This window comes from Anopheles coustani, chromosome 3 (genome assembly GCF_943734705.1).
Source record: "Anopheles coustani chromosome 3, idAnoCousDA_361_x.2, whole genome shotgun sequence".
In the NCBI taxonomy this organism is placed as follows: domain Eukaryota; kingdom Metazoa; phylum Arthropoda; class Insecta; order Diptera; family Culicidae; genus Anopheles; species Anopheles coustani.
This window is the reverse complement of record NC_071288.1, coordinates 53,544,980-53,563,072: the sequence shown is the minus strand read 5'-3', so window position 1 is coordinate 53,563,072 and position 18,093 is coordinate 53,544,980. Positions and strand designations below refer to the sequence as shown.

Below are 18,093 nucleotides of genomic sequence, written 5' to 3'. Positions count from 1 at the left end.
AAGGAATTTTCTTCAGTTGAAGAGAAGTTCTTGACCAGGGCAGTAAACTGCTGCTTGAACGCGTTTGGTCGTGGGTACGTGTCAGGGAGTCAAGTGGGTAATAGTTGCTACATTTCTGAAACGGAGTAATGGAAAATAACCTTCGCGTGCTTATATCGATCTACTGTGTTGCTTAGAGTGGGCTGAAAGTCTGCTAGTTTACATCCGGAAGATATTTGCCTAAGAGTACGTTCTGTGGCGTAGTGAAAAGTACACCTGTCAGAAGCAAAGTAGTAATCGATTTCGGATGTTTGTTAAAAATTGCTGCAAATAGTGTACATGTATGTATGTCTTCCCTTAGATACAATGGCTGCTCACTCTTCGTTCGCTTCACGAACGCAAGGATATAATCTCTACGTTGCGTTTGATCCTTCCTCGAGTTTCCATATGCGGGTGTAGATGATAAAAATCTTTGCCATCACAAACGTTCTCCACGTCCGCCGTTCGCGAAAATTATACTTGAAAAGGGCGTATATGTATTGCTACGTTGGTCATTGCATTTTGTAAGACACGAGCGATGACAAGCATCGGCACGGAGGAGAACGGAAAAGCGAACAGGGGAACAGCGGTGGAGCAAAGGGATTTTTCCCCAGTGCCGTGTCCGTTTACTGCGCACGACGGTTCCGACAGCTGCTGTTGCTGATGGTTCGAGTGTTTTGACCGTGCTCGGGGTTCGCCAACTTCGGCTCCGCTCACATTGTCGTACGGTCCGAGGCGAACTTCCCGGTCTTCAATAAAAAGTTTCGCGCCTTCTGCTGTCGTAAACTGTAAACGTTTGCCATGGCACAATGTGTAGTAGAGTGTACGTCGCGAAGTCAAGAAGGTGTGCAGGATTGTTGCCACTGAAAGTGATTTTAGGACCACCAACAAAATTTGTCAATCTAGTTTTTTAAACTGTGTGCGTTGCAAAATTCACTAACTCATCCCATCCTTCCATTGTTCCGATTAGAGTGTGTACGGTGAAAAAGTGTAATTGGTGCAGGAGAAAAGTAAAGGGGAACGATTAAATCCCACTTCCAAATGGACTTCCCTGCTCCGATGGTACCCGCTGCCTATACCATTACTTCGCCAGGGAGTGTAATGGAGTACCAGTAGAGGAAAATTTATGTAAGTGATTAGCATTTTATTCTGTAAGCTATTTTGGGGTTTTTATCACCGGTTTGGCACGAGCAAAGCTAAAAAAAGGATGTCCTACCACCGCATTCGGCCATTGAATCGCATGGTATGATGAAAGAAAGTGGGTCCGCTCGCCAACGTCTCCGGGGGTACATTAATCGAAAGTTCTCACATTATTTTAATGGTCCTAGCGTCCAAGTTCGCTGGTTCGAATGAAATAACAAAAGAAGTATTGGTATCCGGAGGGTTGTTCTGTCTGTCGTTTGCCATCATTTATGATTTATCTTAAACCTTTGATCATTTTTATATCCTTTCTGGTATAGAGAAAAAAGTGTCATGAAATATAACAAATTTAAACAATTAGATTACACTTGTGCTTGTGCACAAAGTACTACAATAGGTAGCGTAAGTGGCCGCCGGGGGCTCATGCTCTTAAAAACATAAAATAAAAGTCATCACCGATTTTAGTTATCGCATAATCGCCCATAAAATGTTCCTTGACAAATTATGATTTCTTGAAACTTTCTGTTTTATCTACATACGTTGAAATAAAATGTGAAATTACTTTCATATCATAATTTTTAAACACTAAGATAATAAATAAGTTTATAACTTTCTATTTTATTGCTAGTATAGTCACTAGTATTTTAATATTCAATAATTCTGGTTTTCTTATTTTTGTTATACATATGTTTGTAATCTGAAAAAGCATTTATTTTGTACTGTAATAGGATACATAATCAGGGGCTTTGCTTAGAATAAAGCGTAACCTTTTGTGTGAGACCATTTATAACTTTCAAGAAGAGAATTTAATCTAAGAGTAAACAAAATAAGGATACGTTTTAGATTACTATTTATCTGATAAAGAGAAGGTTAGAAAAATTGTTTCAACTCATTTTTATAGTATGCGATGCTAAAATAAATTATTTGATGGTATTTGAACTCTTCAAAAGAGCAGTAGTGTATCTAGAGTACTTCTTAAGTTGTACGATAAAATGAATTTGCTTGAAAAATAATTGTATTTAAAAGCACATGAGTGTTACGGGAAGCATGGTGGTTGTTTTAAGATAAAATTTTACACTTTTTTGTGGGCTCACAAATGCCACATGGTTTTGTTGCATATGATTTATTTCAACTTAGCTTTAAAGGACATCTCGATCGCCGAAAGCATATAACCTTTGGAGTTCTGCTAACAGTAGTTTTTACCTCTGCGTGCGTAAAACTGTTCGGCTGAAAAAAGTACGTTCAATAGAACAAATTTATATTTAGGAACCCTGTTAAGCGTATAATGAATATGAGGGTAATTTGGTTTAAAAATAATCCACTTCTCTGATTCAACATGAATTATTCAGGGCCGTACATCGACCGACCGAAAGGCGTGTATCTGCGAGCAAGTACGCTGTTGGGAACACAACTGATTGTTGAAAATTTCAACGATCAAAAATCAATAACACTCCACTTTGCTTCATTGTCACAGTAATCATTCCAGCTTACCATCGTTTCTGGCAAAGCGTGGCAGAAGGATGTTGGCCATCATGTGAGTCGGATGCGTGAGAATTCATCCTGCTGCTGTACGACATATCTCAGTTCTAAAAGAAGGATGAGAAATGTTCTCTGCGAAGCAGAACCTTCGTTAATGATGGCGTGAAACGGGTTGTAGAACAAATGTGTACTTTATTGTTCAAATAAACGTTATCCGGGATGTAAACAGTGCACTACCTGGTGGCCATCGGCCTTGGGCGTAGTGAAAGGGTAGACGAACGGCCTCACGTCTGTTTCGTTTCGTCAGCATTTTACAAGATTTGTTTGCGCTGGCAGGCGGACAGTTAAGTTAGCATTTCGGGTTAGCGTTTACCCGTGTTGCAACAGCGGATCGCCATATCCTGCAGGACGAACCTAGTGCGATAAGTAATCGTAAGCTTGGGCGACTGTCCCGGCGTGCCAGAAAACGAAGCATGGTGGTATCGATTTTAAATAATCTTATAGACACAGTGAGCGTCGTAACAGGTTTTAGTAGCCGTAACCGGCGGAATGACCCACGCTACCGCCCGCTGCTAGTGTCGACAGCTCTTCCATGTTGGAGACGCAGTGCACAAATGGCACTCTACTCTACAGTCCACCAGAAAGGGACGATAATTCGCGTATGTTTGAAGACGTCACACGTTTCATTCATCCTGTTTCTGCTTCCTGTTTGGTGCCTAATCCACGGCACCATACAGCGGCACGCACGAGGGCCACAGAAAAGGTTTCATCAACGTAGTAATCGTTACCCGGGCGCACCATGTTGCGTGTGCCATTAACGTATTTGATTTCATTTGCTGGCCACCCGGCTGCCATTGCTTTCGTCACGATTTTGCGTTTATTTCGCCTAGGCTTTATGCTATCCGCATTACTCCCCTGAGTGCCGCGAAGAGTAAAGATTGGCCTAACATGGACCGATACAGTAAAGTTATGTGGAGTAAAAGAAGGGGAGCGTTAGCAGGTTGCTAAGTATAGCCTACCTTTTGTTGCTTCGAGTTCGTTTGCCGTCACAAGCTCCAAACCAAAAAAGGGCAACGCAGACGGATTTTACACGAACAAATATAGACGGATGTTACACTTACAATGACGAACAATGCGGACGACCAAAGTCGGTACAATGATCGATTACACCGTCAAGCCACGCCAGAAGCTTCAAGAACACTGGAAACATTCCGTTGGAACGTTGAATTCTTAACTTTACTAACCGTGGTTTCCAAAATTTATCCCGAAGCCAACGTCACTGCGGTGCGGACGGTTGTTATTTTTCAATTAATTTTTGCGAACGATGCATGGTTTGGTTTTACTTTGCAATGTCGCTCCTATGCTCTCCGGTCAGCAGGCTTATGCGAGCTGGACTCGCAAAAAGGGACTTTCCCGAGGGGCATCCTTTAACGATGTGTGTTTTGTCAAAGCGCCGCTAACTTCGGCTCACGTACGCCCAGTAAAGTGTGTAACCTTTCTATATCTTGTTTTTGCGCTGTACCACATCAGCTGGCCTCAAATAACTCATAAACATTGTTTTTGTTGTTAAAAGAAATAACTTTTTGTTGAGTGAATTTCCCACAATGTGAATCCTTCTCTGCAAGCTTGACCCACCTGAAAGGTCACACTGCTTTTGGTGATTAGCAGCAAAAAATATATACCGTTTACTTCTCCTTTGAGCCGAACTCGGCATTATTGACAAGGGTTAGAATAAAGCTTCAACATTCCCGTTTCACCTAAAAAAACCGCTATTGGCGTACAGTATCGATTTTCTCAATGCGGGCACCGACACGTCCGGAGATATTAAGCTCTCTAGGAAGTCTTTTGATCATTTGTGTAGCTGCTCCTGAAAATTTGATCAACCCCAAAAGCCTCGCACCCGTCGTCTGCGGATTTTATGCAAATGAAATGTGCTATTTTGAATCGCCTTGCCTCGTTCGGAGACTTTCAGTTCAAATTGTTGAATTCACTTCCTTCTCTGCTAGTATTACTTGTCAGCGAACAAAAATAAACCGAAAAGGAAATAATCCTTCCACCGGCCAGATAGAATCTCTTTCCATTTTGTTTCAGTTCGTTTTGCCACAAGAATGTTTCTTTAAGCGAAGGTTGAGGAAGTGTAAGGTTGAGCTGTAAGGATTGTCCTTCCAAAAGGCTTAGAACGCGTACGTAACACGTCAGGCCCAGGCAGGAATGTTTGGTATTCAGTGTTAGGTATATAACGTTCACGATAGTATGCAGAGGTCTCATGAATTCTTCATTAGCAAAAACAACTGCACTGTACAATGTAAACATATACAATTTATTCTTACCTCAACATGTTTCGAAACCAACCCGAAGAAAAATGTAAAATCGAGCGTACTCTTGAAGAGGAATAGCTTTTCACTTATTAGTAGAGGAATTAGAGAACATTCATTTAATTTATCTTTCAGGCTTGCCTTTCAGTTTAATGTTTAAATGCAATAATTACAGGTTAGGTTTTGTTATTAAAATAATTAGGCATGACAAAATTGAGCGTTCTGGTTTATAATTGCTAAGCACAACTTGAGTTCGAGCACTTTTGTAATACTCTCTCTGGATGCTTTCTGGACAGTTTTTGGCTAAATGGGATCAAATAATAAATAAATATAATTCATCATAATAAACAAGAATTGAATACGATTTCAATATAACAATACTTAGAGAAAAAAATCGCTCCAACTTAATCATTTTTGAGGGCACATGGCCCTGCGGCACATGGCGCAGCGGTAGCGCGAGAAAATACCACCTGAAGTGTGGGATCGAATCTTGAGTCTGACTCACCCCCGGTTTTACGAACGACTGAGTTTTGAATGAAATTCTCACTAAAAGCGGAAGACATGTGGGTTGATAAAACGACGCCATTTTAATCTATGGGTTTCGTATGGGATAAAGATAGCAGTGTACAAAATTCTCAGGATGGATCAATTTTGCAGACTTAGTTGACACACGATTCCCCATGACATACGATAAAACGCAAAATGAATTGAAAATTCACACGAATCACGTTTCCTTTAATTTTGTTATCAGAGTTATTCGTAAGGATTTCATACTAGTATAATACGGTGTTCGGGGCAGTGAACTTTGCTGCCGAGCGAAGAAGCCACCCTAGTCAAAGTGTTAATACATTCTTGGGATCTGGATTTAGAGGCTGAGCATCTGATTATATTTGTTATCAGTTTATCGGTTCGGAGAAAGCAGCCAGATTTATTCGACATTGACTGTTGTCTGATAAAGCTGGAGAGTATATAAACGCTACCTTCATCATTTCGTTTTACATTCGTGGTTCGATCAGTGAAGTGTAAGTTTTTACGATGGCGTCTACAGTACAGACTGACGAAATGGTTGCACCAAACCAAGTCGAGCAGGAGATCAAGGCGAACGAATATTTTAAAATACGAAGCGGTGAAGTGAAGGAGCTGAAAAATTCGGAATCGACGCATCCTTACCCGCACAAGTTTCACGTCACGAGTACCTTGACAGAATTCTTAGCCAAATATGGTGATCTAGTCGATGGAGAGACTCGTGATGGGGAAACGGTCAGTGTGGCTGGGCGTATCCATTCGATTCGAGAAACCAGCTCAAAGCTTCTTTTCTACGACATTCATGGCGAGGGCTTGAAAGTTCAGATCATGGCCAATGCGAGTCTGTACGAGTCAGAGACGTTGTTCAGCGAAGAAACGGCCAGGTTGAGACGGGGCGACATAATCGGAGTGACGGGTGTTCCAGCTCGCACGAAGAAAGGGGAGCTATCGGTTGTCCCTCGGCGTGTTAAGTTGTTGGCACCTTGCCTGCACATGCTGCCCCATCAGCACTACGGATTCAAGGACAAGGAAACGCGATTCCGCAAACGGTACCTCGACCTGATCATGAACAACAATGTGCGGCGTATCTTCACCGTGCGGGCGCAGATAATCAGCTACATCCGCAAGTTCTTCGATGGCCTCGGGTTTCTCGAGGTGGAGACACCCATGATGAACATGATTGCCGGGGGTGCATCGGCAAAACCTTTTATCACGCATCACAACGAGCTGAACATGGATTTATTTCTTCGTATCGCACCCGAACTCTACCTCAAAATGCTGACCGTCGGGGGCTTGGATCGAGTGTACGAGATAGGTCGGCAGTTCCGCAATGAAGGAATCGACCTGACACACAATCCGGAATTCACCACTTGCGAGTTCTACATGGCGTACGCGGACTATCATGACCTGATGGAGATTACCGAGCGGCTGCTGTCGAGTATGGTACACGCCATCCACGGCACGTACCAGATCAAGTACCACCCGAATGGTCGACAGGGCAAGGAGTACGTGATCGATTTTACGCCACCATTCAGGCGCCTCTCTATGATCGAGTCGCTCGAAGAGATCTTGAAGGTAAAGTTCCCAGCCGCAACGGAGCTGCACACGGACGCGGCGCGCCAGTTCCTTGACGACCTTTGCGTGCAACACCAGGTGGACTGCCAGGCGCCCCGAACCGCGGCTCGTCTCCTCGACAAGCTCACTGGCCAATTCCTCGAGGAGCAGTGCATCAATCCGACGTTCATCTGCGACCATCCGCAGATCATGAGCCCACTGGCCAAGTACCATCGGAGCCAGCTCGGTCTGACCGAACGTTTCGAGCTGTTCGTAATGCGCCAAGAGGTGTGCAATGCGTACACCGAGTTGAACGATCCGGCCGTACAGCGCGAACGGTTTGAGCAGCAGGCGGCGGATAAGGCAGCCGGTGACGACGAGGCGCAACTCGTGGACGAGAACTTCTGCACGGCTCTGGAGTACGGTCTGCCGCCTACCGGAGGCTGGGGTATGGGTATCGATCGCTTCACCATGTTCTTGACCGATACCAACAACATCAAGGAGGTCCTGCTGTTCCCTGCTATGAAACCTGATCATCAGTCGCAGGGCGCCAAGTAACGTGATAAGACGCCATCGGAAGTAGTCGCGTGACGCATACGATTGTGCAATGGTCAAGAAACCTAATTAAAAATTTCAAAAACCAATTTGATTACGGCTACTCTCTGCATCAGATTTTATAGATGATTGCTATCATGTCATTAAGATTGCTATGTGTATGTCATTTAGAGGCTATTTAACTATCTTTTTTATTAGATAGTTTTTGGCGCTTACAACTATAGTAGTTGTTGCAAACGCAACGTGGGTGTGAAATAAAGGAATTCTTTGAGAGTTTCTTTTGTGGGAAAAACTAAAAAATTAGTCCTTTATTGGTCTATTTTTTCACACTGAGTGTGCCACATCTGTGGCCCCCCTTTATATCCTTTTGCCCGTGAGCTCCACGGGCAAAATAATCCGTTGGTACTCAGCCCGTTACGTTAAGCTGCTACCGTTACAGGGTTTCTACAAACCATTTGTAACAGTAGTAATGTCAGCTAATTCAGACAAATGTTGCTTGTTTGCTGAATAATGTCTTACGCTCGTCTTTAAAAGAGATATGAACAATCAGGTCTTACACAAGCGCGTCTGAGTATTCAGAGCCTAACATAAATGAGTACTAAATTTTGAACAGTATCACCTACCGACGTTTTGCTTCATATACTTATCGAGCTATTGGGATCCAGCGCTGTAGAATTAATATTGATAAATTAAAAGATATGGTTCCTATAGCGAAGTTTGTCGATAATGGGGTAGACGTTGACGTCAAAATGTTGTAGAAGATAGGCATTTGTTTAACAAGTTCAGTATTATTCAGAACGTGTAGTGCCGTGCATCCCCTGTACGAGAAGACTGACTATCCACGTACATAAGGGAAAAAGTCTAGTAAGCTCTTAGTGGCAAGGCATGACCAAGATGGTCCGTACGCCAAGAAGAAGTTGGAATAAATTTATTTGATTTGAAAATTATTGATACGAACAAAAGAGAAAGACATTGTAATGTCGTTTTGACTGCCTTGATAACTACTTTTTACACATTTCACGTAAACACTAAATGTGTTCGATTTACTTTTAACAGCATCCTGATGGCTTGGGCCTGTACCATCCGAGTTAGGAAAACAAACCCACGAAGAGTACAAACTGATGCCATCGTCCGGTGGGAAGTTGGGCTCATACAAGTCCTCGAATTTTGGCCGGGGCTCTGTGCGCACATTATCGTGCGAGGATAATGATACCGCTATTACTTTCGCCAAGCTCTCTTACTGTAACCTCAACACACATCAGCACGACGACCGTAACTAGATCCGTGCTCATTGCGCCCGGGCGGACGGAACCAGAACGACACGGAGCGGATAAATCTCGTTTCTTTTTTGTTTTTGACTTGGTGTTACTGCTACGTAACGCGAACGTGGCGCAGGATGGCTCGTAATTGTAGCCATTTGCTGCGTAGCGCGTGATCTCTTATTACAAGACCCTTTTCCAGCGCACGGTATCCAATTTACTTTTTCCACGTTGATACCATGGTATGCTGGCATCCGTCTGGTCAGGGTTCGGTAAACTCCGCGGCTTTTGGGAAAAATAAAAATTATATGTTTGACATATTTTGCCAGTATTTACATACATTGGAAATAGAAAGTCTATCCAAAGGTTTGTTTCTTGTCTATCAATCCTCAACATTATTTTCACACTTTTTTGTTTTGCTTTGGATATAAATTATCAGTATCACTACCACTGTCTTGGTATTCCAGAAAGGATACGGACCTAACGGTGAATGTCGTTCGGGAGATTGTCCTTGAATGGCGACGATTCGAGCGGGAAGTAATAAAAAAAAACCGTGGTTCGAAATGAAAAGGGGAAAACATTTGGAGAGCAAATAAATAACATTGCGTTGGGTGGGAGCCTGTGGCAGACGACCACCCACCCCTCTAGCATTGACCCAATTCCACCGAATTTCCAGTAAAACACACGATTCGATTTCGGCACTGAACGTTGTATTTCTAGTGTTTGTGTTATGAAATAAAAGGAAAATAGTTTGCTTAAATTACGCTAGCAGCATGCGACCAGTCCTACGCGGAGTCGTCGCGCAGATCGATCCGAATGTCGATGTCGAACTCGGGTTCGTAGGGTTGTTGCGAGTTCGCACCGGCGGCACCGTTGGACGTGGCTGGTCGAGTCGAGGTGTACTTGAGCTGGTTGGCGAGGGAAACCGAGTTGAGGAGCGGGTCGTTGGTGACGGCTGGTGCCACGTACGGGGGTCGTACGGTCGGTGCCTGTCCTGGCCTTTTACCCGGTGCCACGGCCGGAACAGGGGTCGTCGTCGTCGTGGACGTCGATGTTTTTAGCAAAAACGGCGCGACGTACGGGGCCTTGGTGGTCGTTAAGGCTGGCGCAAGGTAAGGCCTCGGTGGAGGGAAATTGTTGATGGGCCGCACGAGCTCGTAGCTCGGTGGTGCTGGATGTGCATTGAAATACTGATAGCTGCCCGGGTGCTGCTGGTGGTGATACTGCGTACCGGTGGGTGGGAAATGCACCACGCTACCGGTTGACCCACTCGCCCCACTGACGTTGTGTGCACTTGACGGATGGCGCAAATGGATCATCTGGATGACCCGCTCTGCCAGATTGCCAGAATACGGGGGCGATGGTCGCGGCTGGCTGTGCCCTCCGGCGGAAGTGGTGGCAGCGGTTGCCTTCGGCAAGGAATAGTCCACCGGCACATAGTGGACGCTCTTCTCGTGCGATTCGTACACAGGCAGTAAACTTTCCTGCTTCACGTAGGACGCCTGCTCGGGGACATGGGACTGGAACTCGTTCGTGGCGATCTGCTCGACCGGAGATGGGAAGTTTTTGAATGTGTATGGCTGCTTGAAGTTGAAGGCCTGCGGGCGCTTGTAGAACTTGCGCTTATCAAACCCGGACGAAACGCCATCGTTGTAGCTGTTGCGAGGAAAGATTGTTTGGACATTGTAAACGGTAGTTTTTTTTACCAGCACCTCATTTAGCATCTTGTCGCTGCACTTACTGATAGTTATACTCACGACCTTCGCCCAGTTTGATGTAGTCCAGTCTGTGTTCCGCTACGTTGTACGATTGTACAAGCGGTCGGTAGCAGCCGACAATCGTTACCTGCAAAGGCATTTCAGATAAAATTAAGTTATATTTCAATCATTGCCAGCAAGAGTAATAACTTCACTATTTTTGAACATTTTTCAAATCCGTAAACTATTAGCTTAACCTTTTTAGTATATTTGTTGACTATCTTTAGACGTTTTTGGTTTTACCATGCATTTCTTAATCATTCCGCTAGCTCGGTGTAAGGCAGAAACGGTCGAAATTGAGTTGCAGCTTTTATGTATTCAAAATCTATGATGTAAATCCAGGTAAAAGTGTGCGCTAGAAAGATAGTTGAGTTGAGGAACATTTCAAAAATAAAATCATATTTTTGCAATTACAAATGACGCCATTAATTTGCCTCAAAGATTATGTTTTAAATTTACATGATACATGTTTGAAAAAAATAAAAGTTGAAAAGGTTCAAAAATCTTTTTTGCTTTACACCGAGCTAGCGGAATGATGAAGTTTTACATCAAACAATTTAAAAACGGCAAAAGACAGTCAACAAATATACTAACAAGTAACAGTTTACGGATTTGAAAATTCTTCCAACATAGCGAAGTTATTTTAATAATAGCGGTCAAAATGACTCCTAACAAGCATTCGGGCGAATTTCCAAAGCAATGTACTCTAGTGTTAGTGTCACAATGTCTAGTAAAAATATTGCATTTTTTGCCCACTTTTTGGAGTTTTTTATTTTGAAAGTATGTTGCACATGCGTATCGGATTCTTTTTCCACTCTGTATATTTTTTCATAATTTCAAACTTAAGAAAGAAAATTTGTAAGTTCGAACTATTTAAAGCAAAACAGTTCAGGTGTAACACATCAATCTTGCACTGAGCAACCGCTTCCCGGTACAAACCAGTTTCTTAACCTACTTCATTGATGAACGACAATATCCAAACCGCCAGCACGTACGGGTAATTGTTTGATTGCTTTCATAAACCAGCCAAGGCCGTCGGCATCGGCTGAGACGGAACGCTTCAAGATTCATCAGAAACTTCCAAAACACCAACACCGAAAAACAAACTCACGCATTTAATCAGGCAATAAGCGACAAAATGGAGGAGGTGTCGAAAGTGACAGCTGACGACTACTAAACGACGATGGCAAACAGTGCGTGGCCGAAATGTGGAGCCGCATCGAGCGAGCAGGAAGTTGACCACCGCTCGTCGTTGACGAAAAACCGGCCGCTGCTCTAATCCTACTGCCCTATCTTGGTACGCAATAGACCGGGCCGTAATGTTGCATCGACCAATAGCCCCCAGGCCCCAGGCGGCGCACGTGGGGTAGTCCCCGAATTGCGGGCGTTGCTGGAATTTGACGAAATCCGGTGGCAAAACCCAAACCCCGCTCGATCAGTCAAACGTTCGAACACTTCCCAGAGATGAATGCATCAAGCCGTGACTTATTGAATTAGGTACGCACATTAAGCCCGCAAACACAACGTTCGCCGTCATGGTAGGACTTCGCGCACAGTGGAACACATTTGAAACTTTTTGTGTTTTTGTTTTACCACGTTTTTTTGTTTCATTCCTACTATTGGTACGGCTATTTAAACGGATATTTTCTCCATGAATAGACTCGTGACGTATCTTTTTAGACGTTCCAAGCGGTTTGGACTTAACACATCAAATTATATGAGTATCATAGCCCCCTTTGATCACCTAAATACCTTATCACTCACGCATTACCTGTCGCGAATTGAGTTGAGTTAGCATACACACTCAACTCAATTCTCAAATCTTATTTTTACACCAAATGCGATGTTATCTGCCTGAATTCCCAGTCTGATAATGTGGAGAGATAGAGAGAGAAAGAGAGAGATAGAGAGAGATAGAGAGAGCCAAACATTGCAAATGTACTGCGCATTCCATACCGCCACAAATAACTGACTGGTGGTTACGTCGACGTCATATGTTACAGTTCTCCCATTTGCGCAATTGATGGCGGACTCCGTCTATCATAACCCACGGTGTGTTGTGTCTGCCTTCGTCACGAATAAAGTCACAAACAGAACAACACACAAAAGTACTGCTTGCGCTAACCTCAAAGAGGATCTGTCAAAAGTGACCGACCAAAATTCGGTCCCAACCTTCCGGACACCTGTGTCGGTACTAGGGTGTGCCTAAGCGAATTAGTACCGACATTGCTGGGATTTAACTCTCGAAACGCAGCCAGCGATGTGGCCTCCCGGTGGCCCCTCAGCGCAGTGCCATACTACCACTTTCTAAATAACTTCAAAACCATCCACGGGGTGTCCATGGTCGCCATGGAGTGGGCCGGCATCGGAAAACCGAGTGCGCTGACATTGTCTAAATTAATACATCGATTAGCCACTGTGGTGCGGTAGCCGATGGCTGGCGGTTTTGGTTAAATCTAATTATAACTCCGTTACACCGAATCGACGAACCGGATGAAATGGCACACAATGGAAGTTATAGTTTGACAAACTATCGAGATCGATAGAGGTGGCACGCTCCAGAGTCGGAGACGAAGAAGCAATTTTTTCGACAATTTTCAGTCCGACTTGCAGGAGGATCTAACATCCTTATTTGATGCTTGCAAGGCGTTGTGTACTCTTTTGAGCTCGAAAAAACGGACAAACCATTCCCTGTATCAGCACAAATCCAATTATTGAATCCAACGAGCATCGAAATGAAGAAAAAACCGACAACCAACGGCGTACCGAACGCACAAAGCGACATTGGATGAGAAGAGCATGTGGCCGGGAAAAAACATGCAAAGAAAATGGAAAGGCTAACCACAACGAAGCCGGCCATAAATGGGCAAGAAAACAAACATTCCACATTCCAGTCTGCTACATTTTCTACGTGGGCATTGGCAATGTGTCTGTCCCGAAGACCTACCACACACCGGTTCTAGCGACGTAGAAAGAAAATTCAATTTGGCATTGGTTCGCCACGGTTTCGGGATTCAAGTAGTGCGCGGGTCGGAAGAATTTTATGCTTATTTTATTGCGATCCCCGCCCCATCCAACCTCCTTCTCCTCCCTATGTTTTAGAATCAAGGCACCGATCATGTGTCGAGAACCGAGAATGGAGATTAGCTGATGATTTACCGAATTTTCGAGTTCCATTTCGAGAACGGCTCGATTATGGCTATGATGGTTTGATATCGGGAAAATTAGCAAAACATCATCGTTATCATGATCGCGCTCGAGGAAATTATTGGAAACCCAGTGATCCGCGAAGCTCATAGAACCCCACACGATAAACCATGGAGCGTCTGGTATGGTTTTGTGCCGCCTTGACTTTTGTTGTCTTCGCAACTAGGAAACACGTCTACGGAAACTTAACGAAAAATATGCGACCCTGTTGGTACGCGCTCTTGATCAAACCTATCCGAGTCCTAGAAGCAACTCAATGGACCGTGGAGGTTAGTGCGCAAGACCCTCCCCCCCCCCCCCCCCCCCCCCCCGCAATTTTACATGACGAACAGTGCCGTCTGAAGAAGGTTTTCAATCAACGTTACAATTCTCACTACTGAAGACGAATTTAAATGCAGCCAGCGGAAAGTATTCGCGAGATAAGCAGGCCAGGATTTGCTAGTAGCAATGTTTACGTCATTAGCCCGACCCGAAGCTATCATCTGTTGCCTAGCGTGCGAAATAAAAGTGACCTGCCTTGAGATGAAAATTGCGAACTTATTTTCCTCCCCCTTGCGTTTGCCTTTCGACCCGGAGCGAAATGGGATCTGCGTGACATGGTTTGCAATCGCTCGGTGTGACTTTCACTTTTTTTTGCTAACCGCCTCAAAAAAGCCGAAAAAGTAGTCTTCATCTTTCCATTCACCGAAAACTGTAACGAAATACGGTTATCGTTCGAAGAAGCGGTTGTTCGCCTGGAGACTGGGGAGCCTTTCTCTCAAGGCTCTCCTTTTCGTACGACCTTGGGACCGAATGGTCCTTTGAAGACAAATTTAGTTCACCGTACGTGGATATCCTTCGAGTTTTTGTGCGACCCACGGAACTGGAATGACTGCATATTTTTGTCCAAGTCGAGCTCGGCAAAAAAAACATTATTTTAACCACTTCAAAGATCAACACTTCAGGTCCGGTAACGCTGGGCTAAAGTTGAACGGCATAGAAATGGATACCTGATCGCCATGAATTCAATTTAGACCACGCACTCGGATTAAGCGCTCAATCAACCAGTTGGAGACTAATCTCGTTTTAGTAGTTTAGCCTGGTTGTGGCATGTGTTAGAAGGTTCATTAGGCCGTTGTTTTTTAGTACCTTTTTTCATTTGTTTATGGCAAATCGCGGTATGCTAGCAGGCAAACATATCATATAACTTTACATTCGAGTTTCGGGTCCATTACATGAACGTTTGATTTAGCATGGCTAATAGAGTGTACGATATGTCATTGCGACCCGCTTCGAACCGTTGATTGTTTCCTGCTTGGGGTGCTGACAGATTACATTTATTTAACGCCAGATAATTGGAGACCTTCCGCTAAAGCATGTTTGTGCTTGGACATTTTTGTTCTAAAATGGTTCCTCTGCATTGACAAACCATAAAAAACGACTACGTGTGGCGTTGAGGGTTTTGAACCGTTCGAAGGGCGGATATTCGGTAACGGATCCGCCACTTACTGCGCTACGTTGTGGCCAATCAATTCGTAATGAGTAGGACGCACGTATGGCTTCTCAGCTTTCATTCGCTGCAATACTGAGCGACGCATTCAGTTGCCGATCAAATGGGGATGAGATTGGAAATTCGTATTGCTTGACACCATTTGATGCGTTGTGTCAATCGTGGATGCGATGGAAGTGATCCCATTCAACGCTAGTGCAAAGGTACTGGGAAGTTTTCCCATTAGAAACCCCTTCACGCGGAGCCCTTAAGGCCGGCCCTACGTTCCACGCCACCAATTGTCAGATGATCAAGTTTTAGCGCCCGTGAGACACGCTTCAGTTTTGACGAATTTAATTTGACCGGTGTGCCAACATTCGATACGCGCGTGTTTTGATGGTTGGCTTTAGTACAAGGCGAACGACGACGCCCGCCTCATGCCGAACAATTGCTGCCGATCGTCGTTTGCATAAGCGGTACGAAATGTTTCTTGGATCAATGATGCGAGCCGTTTTGGTGGAACTTAATTTACCATATGTTCACGCTCATTTTCCCGCCCCACACGAGCCACCTAGTGGGGCAACCGTTATGCTAAGGGTTATGCTTTGCGAAGTGACGGGAAGACAGTTTCCCGCAAAACGGGGTTTCAGTGAGCAGTACACGAAATGGGTTAGTCTTGCCAAGTTAATCGGATGATTAATGCGGAGCAGGAAACGGCAGATAAATGCTAATGCCGAAATAGAGTACCATATCAAAATTGAATATGAAATGACCATATGCAAAAAATTAGATGTAATCATGAAAGATTACATTAAGGTAGATAATTCAGTGTTTAAAACATTTTCACTCACTCCACTACCCATCCATAATTTAATTTGTAACTGTTGGGTTTGTTACCTCTTTTAAATTTATCGAGCTTTATTCGAACGATAAAAGCATTCTGTAATGCCCAATAAATACCATTTAACACACTAACGAGGCAATAAAATGTACTTCCGGCTAAACGGCCAACGGAATACATTAATTGTAACGAAATGTCTGCAAAAATGCTTCCGTTCCGATGGAGTTCAGCTCAAAGGCGAATGATTTATCGTGGTAGGAGTGGGCGTTCATAAATATTCATCAATGGAACAGTTGAAAAAAGCCTCGTAAATGCATTGGAAAATTCGTCAAGTCTGCGCTTGGCGCATTTTATGAAGCGCGTTCGCTTTCATCGACTGCATGGTGTTTCATTTCATCAGCTGACCGCGCCCACCGGGCTGGGGGTGCTGGCCTTTGGAGCAAAAGAAGCCAGAGCCTCTGCCGTCCACCACAGGTGACGCCTTGGGTGCATGTAATTGCCGCAAGGCTCCGTACCTTCAACGCCGTGCCGACTCTGTTCCACTACCCTACGGCGACATTGGTACAGTGCTGGTCGTTTCTTTCTCAATTAGCAGCAGGAAGTGGTAGTTGGAAAACCGAACCGCACTCCATATGACCTCTGGCGGCCAGTGCCAAGGGCCGAACACACACACACACACACAAGAATGCACCTGTTGCATGTGTTGCATTTGTTGCATATACCATATCCGTCTGAAGCGTCAGAGTCGCTTTTTGGTGCTTTTTCCACCTGGAATGCTGTGGGAATCCATTTGGCAGTCGCTAAACTTCACCATCCTTTGCAACCAGCTTAATTGTTGGCCTGCCATCAACAGCTTTGTTCGACCTAGAATTTCCCCAGGCTCTTCAAATACGTCCAAATTTATTTGAATGAAATATGTCTTAAACATATACGGGATTCTAAAGTAGTATGGCAATACCCTACACAAATAATAGAGATCCTTTTTTATACTGCATCCTCCTCAAGTCTTGTATGTTGTTTTATGTGTTGCTGGCTTTAGGTATATGATATTTTATTGCCCAATCAATGCATGATAAAATATAGTGGAGTTTGTACTGTACAATAAGCGACAACAACCGAATAATTATAAAATATTTTTTTGCATAATTTTTATCTTTTAATTAGTTAAAAACTAAAAACAGAACTAGCGCTTAATAAGTCGGACTTTTTCGAAGTTAAAGCTTTTCCGATACTGTTAAAAGCTATGAAATTTGTCACATGCATTTTCCTGCACTTGGTACAAACAAATTGTCGAATTGTTTTCCCAAAATTATCAAACATTTTATAAAGGGCTTTGTGTTTTTTTTCTTTTTTCTTTTTATAGGTCTATCCCAAAACCTTAAGTTTGCTCTTAATCTTAATATGTTTTTATGCAAAATGTATGTTTAGGCCAACTGCAAAATCAACATGAAAATACAAATCTTCTTGGTTTGTTGTTTTCGGTGAACGTCAGCTGGCTCACCTTGTGTTTTAATCTGTTTAAATAAACTAACATTTGTTGGAGGCTCTCTGCCAGCCCAAACGCCCGTAAGGTAAGTTCCGTGAAGCACTCGGGTCTCGCGGAACGACCGAGTGTAGATTACGAATCTGGGCCGAAAATGTAGCCGCACGCACTGCCGCCGCAATTACTTTAATTACATCGCCACCTTACGGCGTGGCCGCGCGGCAGGAAATAACCAATAGGAAGGTGGTTGCATCGGACCACGGTAACGAGAGGCAACGGGAGCATGGGAGAAGCAATAAATAGTAATAAAAAAAACGAAACACTGCCCACGGAGAGCTTATCGAGATTAATCCTGCGAGCAAATGCTTTTCCACGACTGTTACATCAGCATGCATAGGTGAGAAAAACTCAAACCTCCCGTCGCGTGCCAGCAATCGACCCATCGATCGATCGATCAAAAGAGATGCGCCTCGTTGCGTGGTGGACATGTAC

General features: G+C 44.0%; 2 protein-coding genes across 2 annotated transcripts; one reads left to right on the top strand and one right to left on the bottom strand.

Annotated features, from left to right (window-relative positions):
- The first annotated feature begins 6,014 nt into the window (after positions 1-6,014).
- On the top strand, positions 6,015-7,589 carry LOC131262825 (lysine--tRNA ligase-like). The gene has a single exon (XM_058264910.1). The coding sequence runs from the start codon at positions 6,015-6,017 to the stop codon at positions 7,587-7,589; it is 1,575 nt and encodes a 524-aa protein (XP_058120893.1).
- Positions 7,590-9,630: 2,041 nt separating this feature from the next.
- On the bottom strand, positions 9,631-10,702 carry LOC131262815 (uncharacterized). Its single transcript, XM_058264898.1, has 2 exons — positions 10,587-10,702; positions 9,631-10,501 (listed from the first exon to the last, which is right to left on the bottom strand). The coding sequence occupies exons 1-2, from the start codon at positions 10,700-10,702 to the stop codon at positions 9,631-9,633; spliced, it is 987 nt and encodes a 328-aa protein (XP_058120881.1).
- Positions 10,703-18,093: the final 7,391 nt, after the last annotated feature.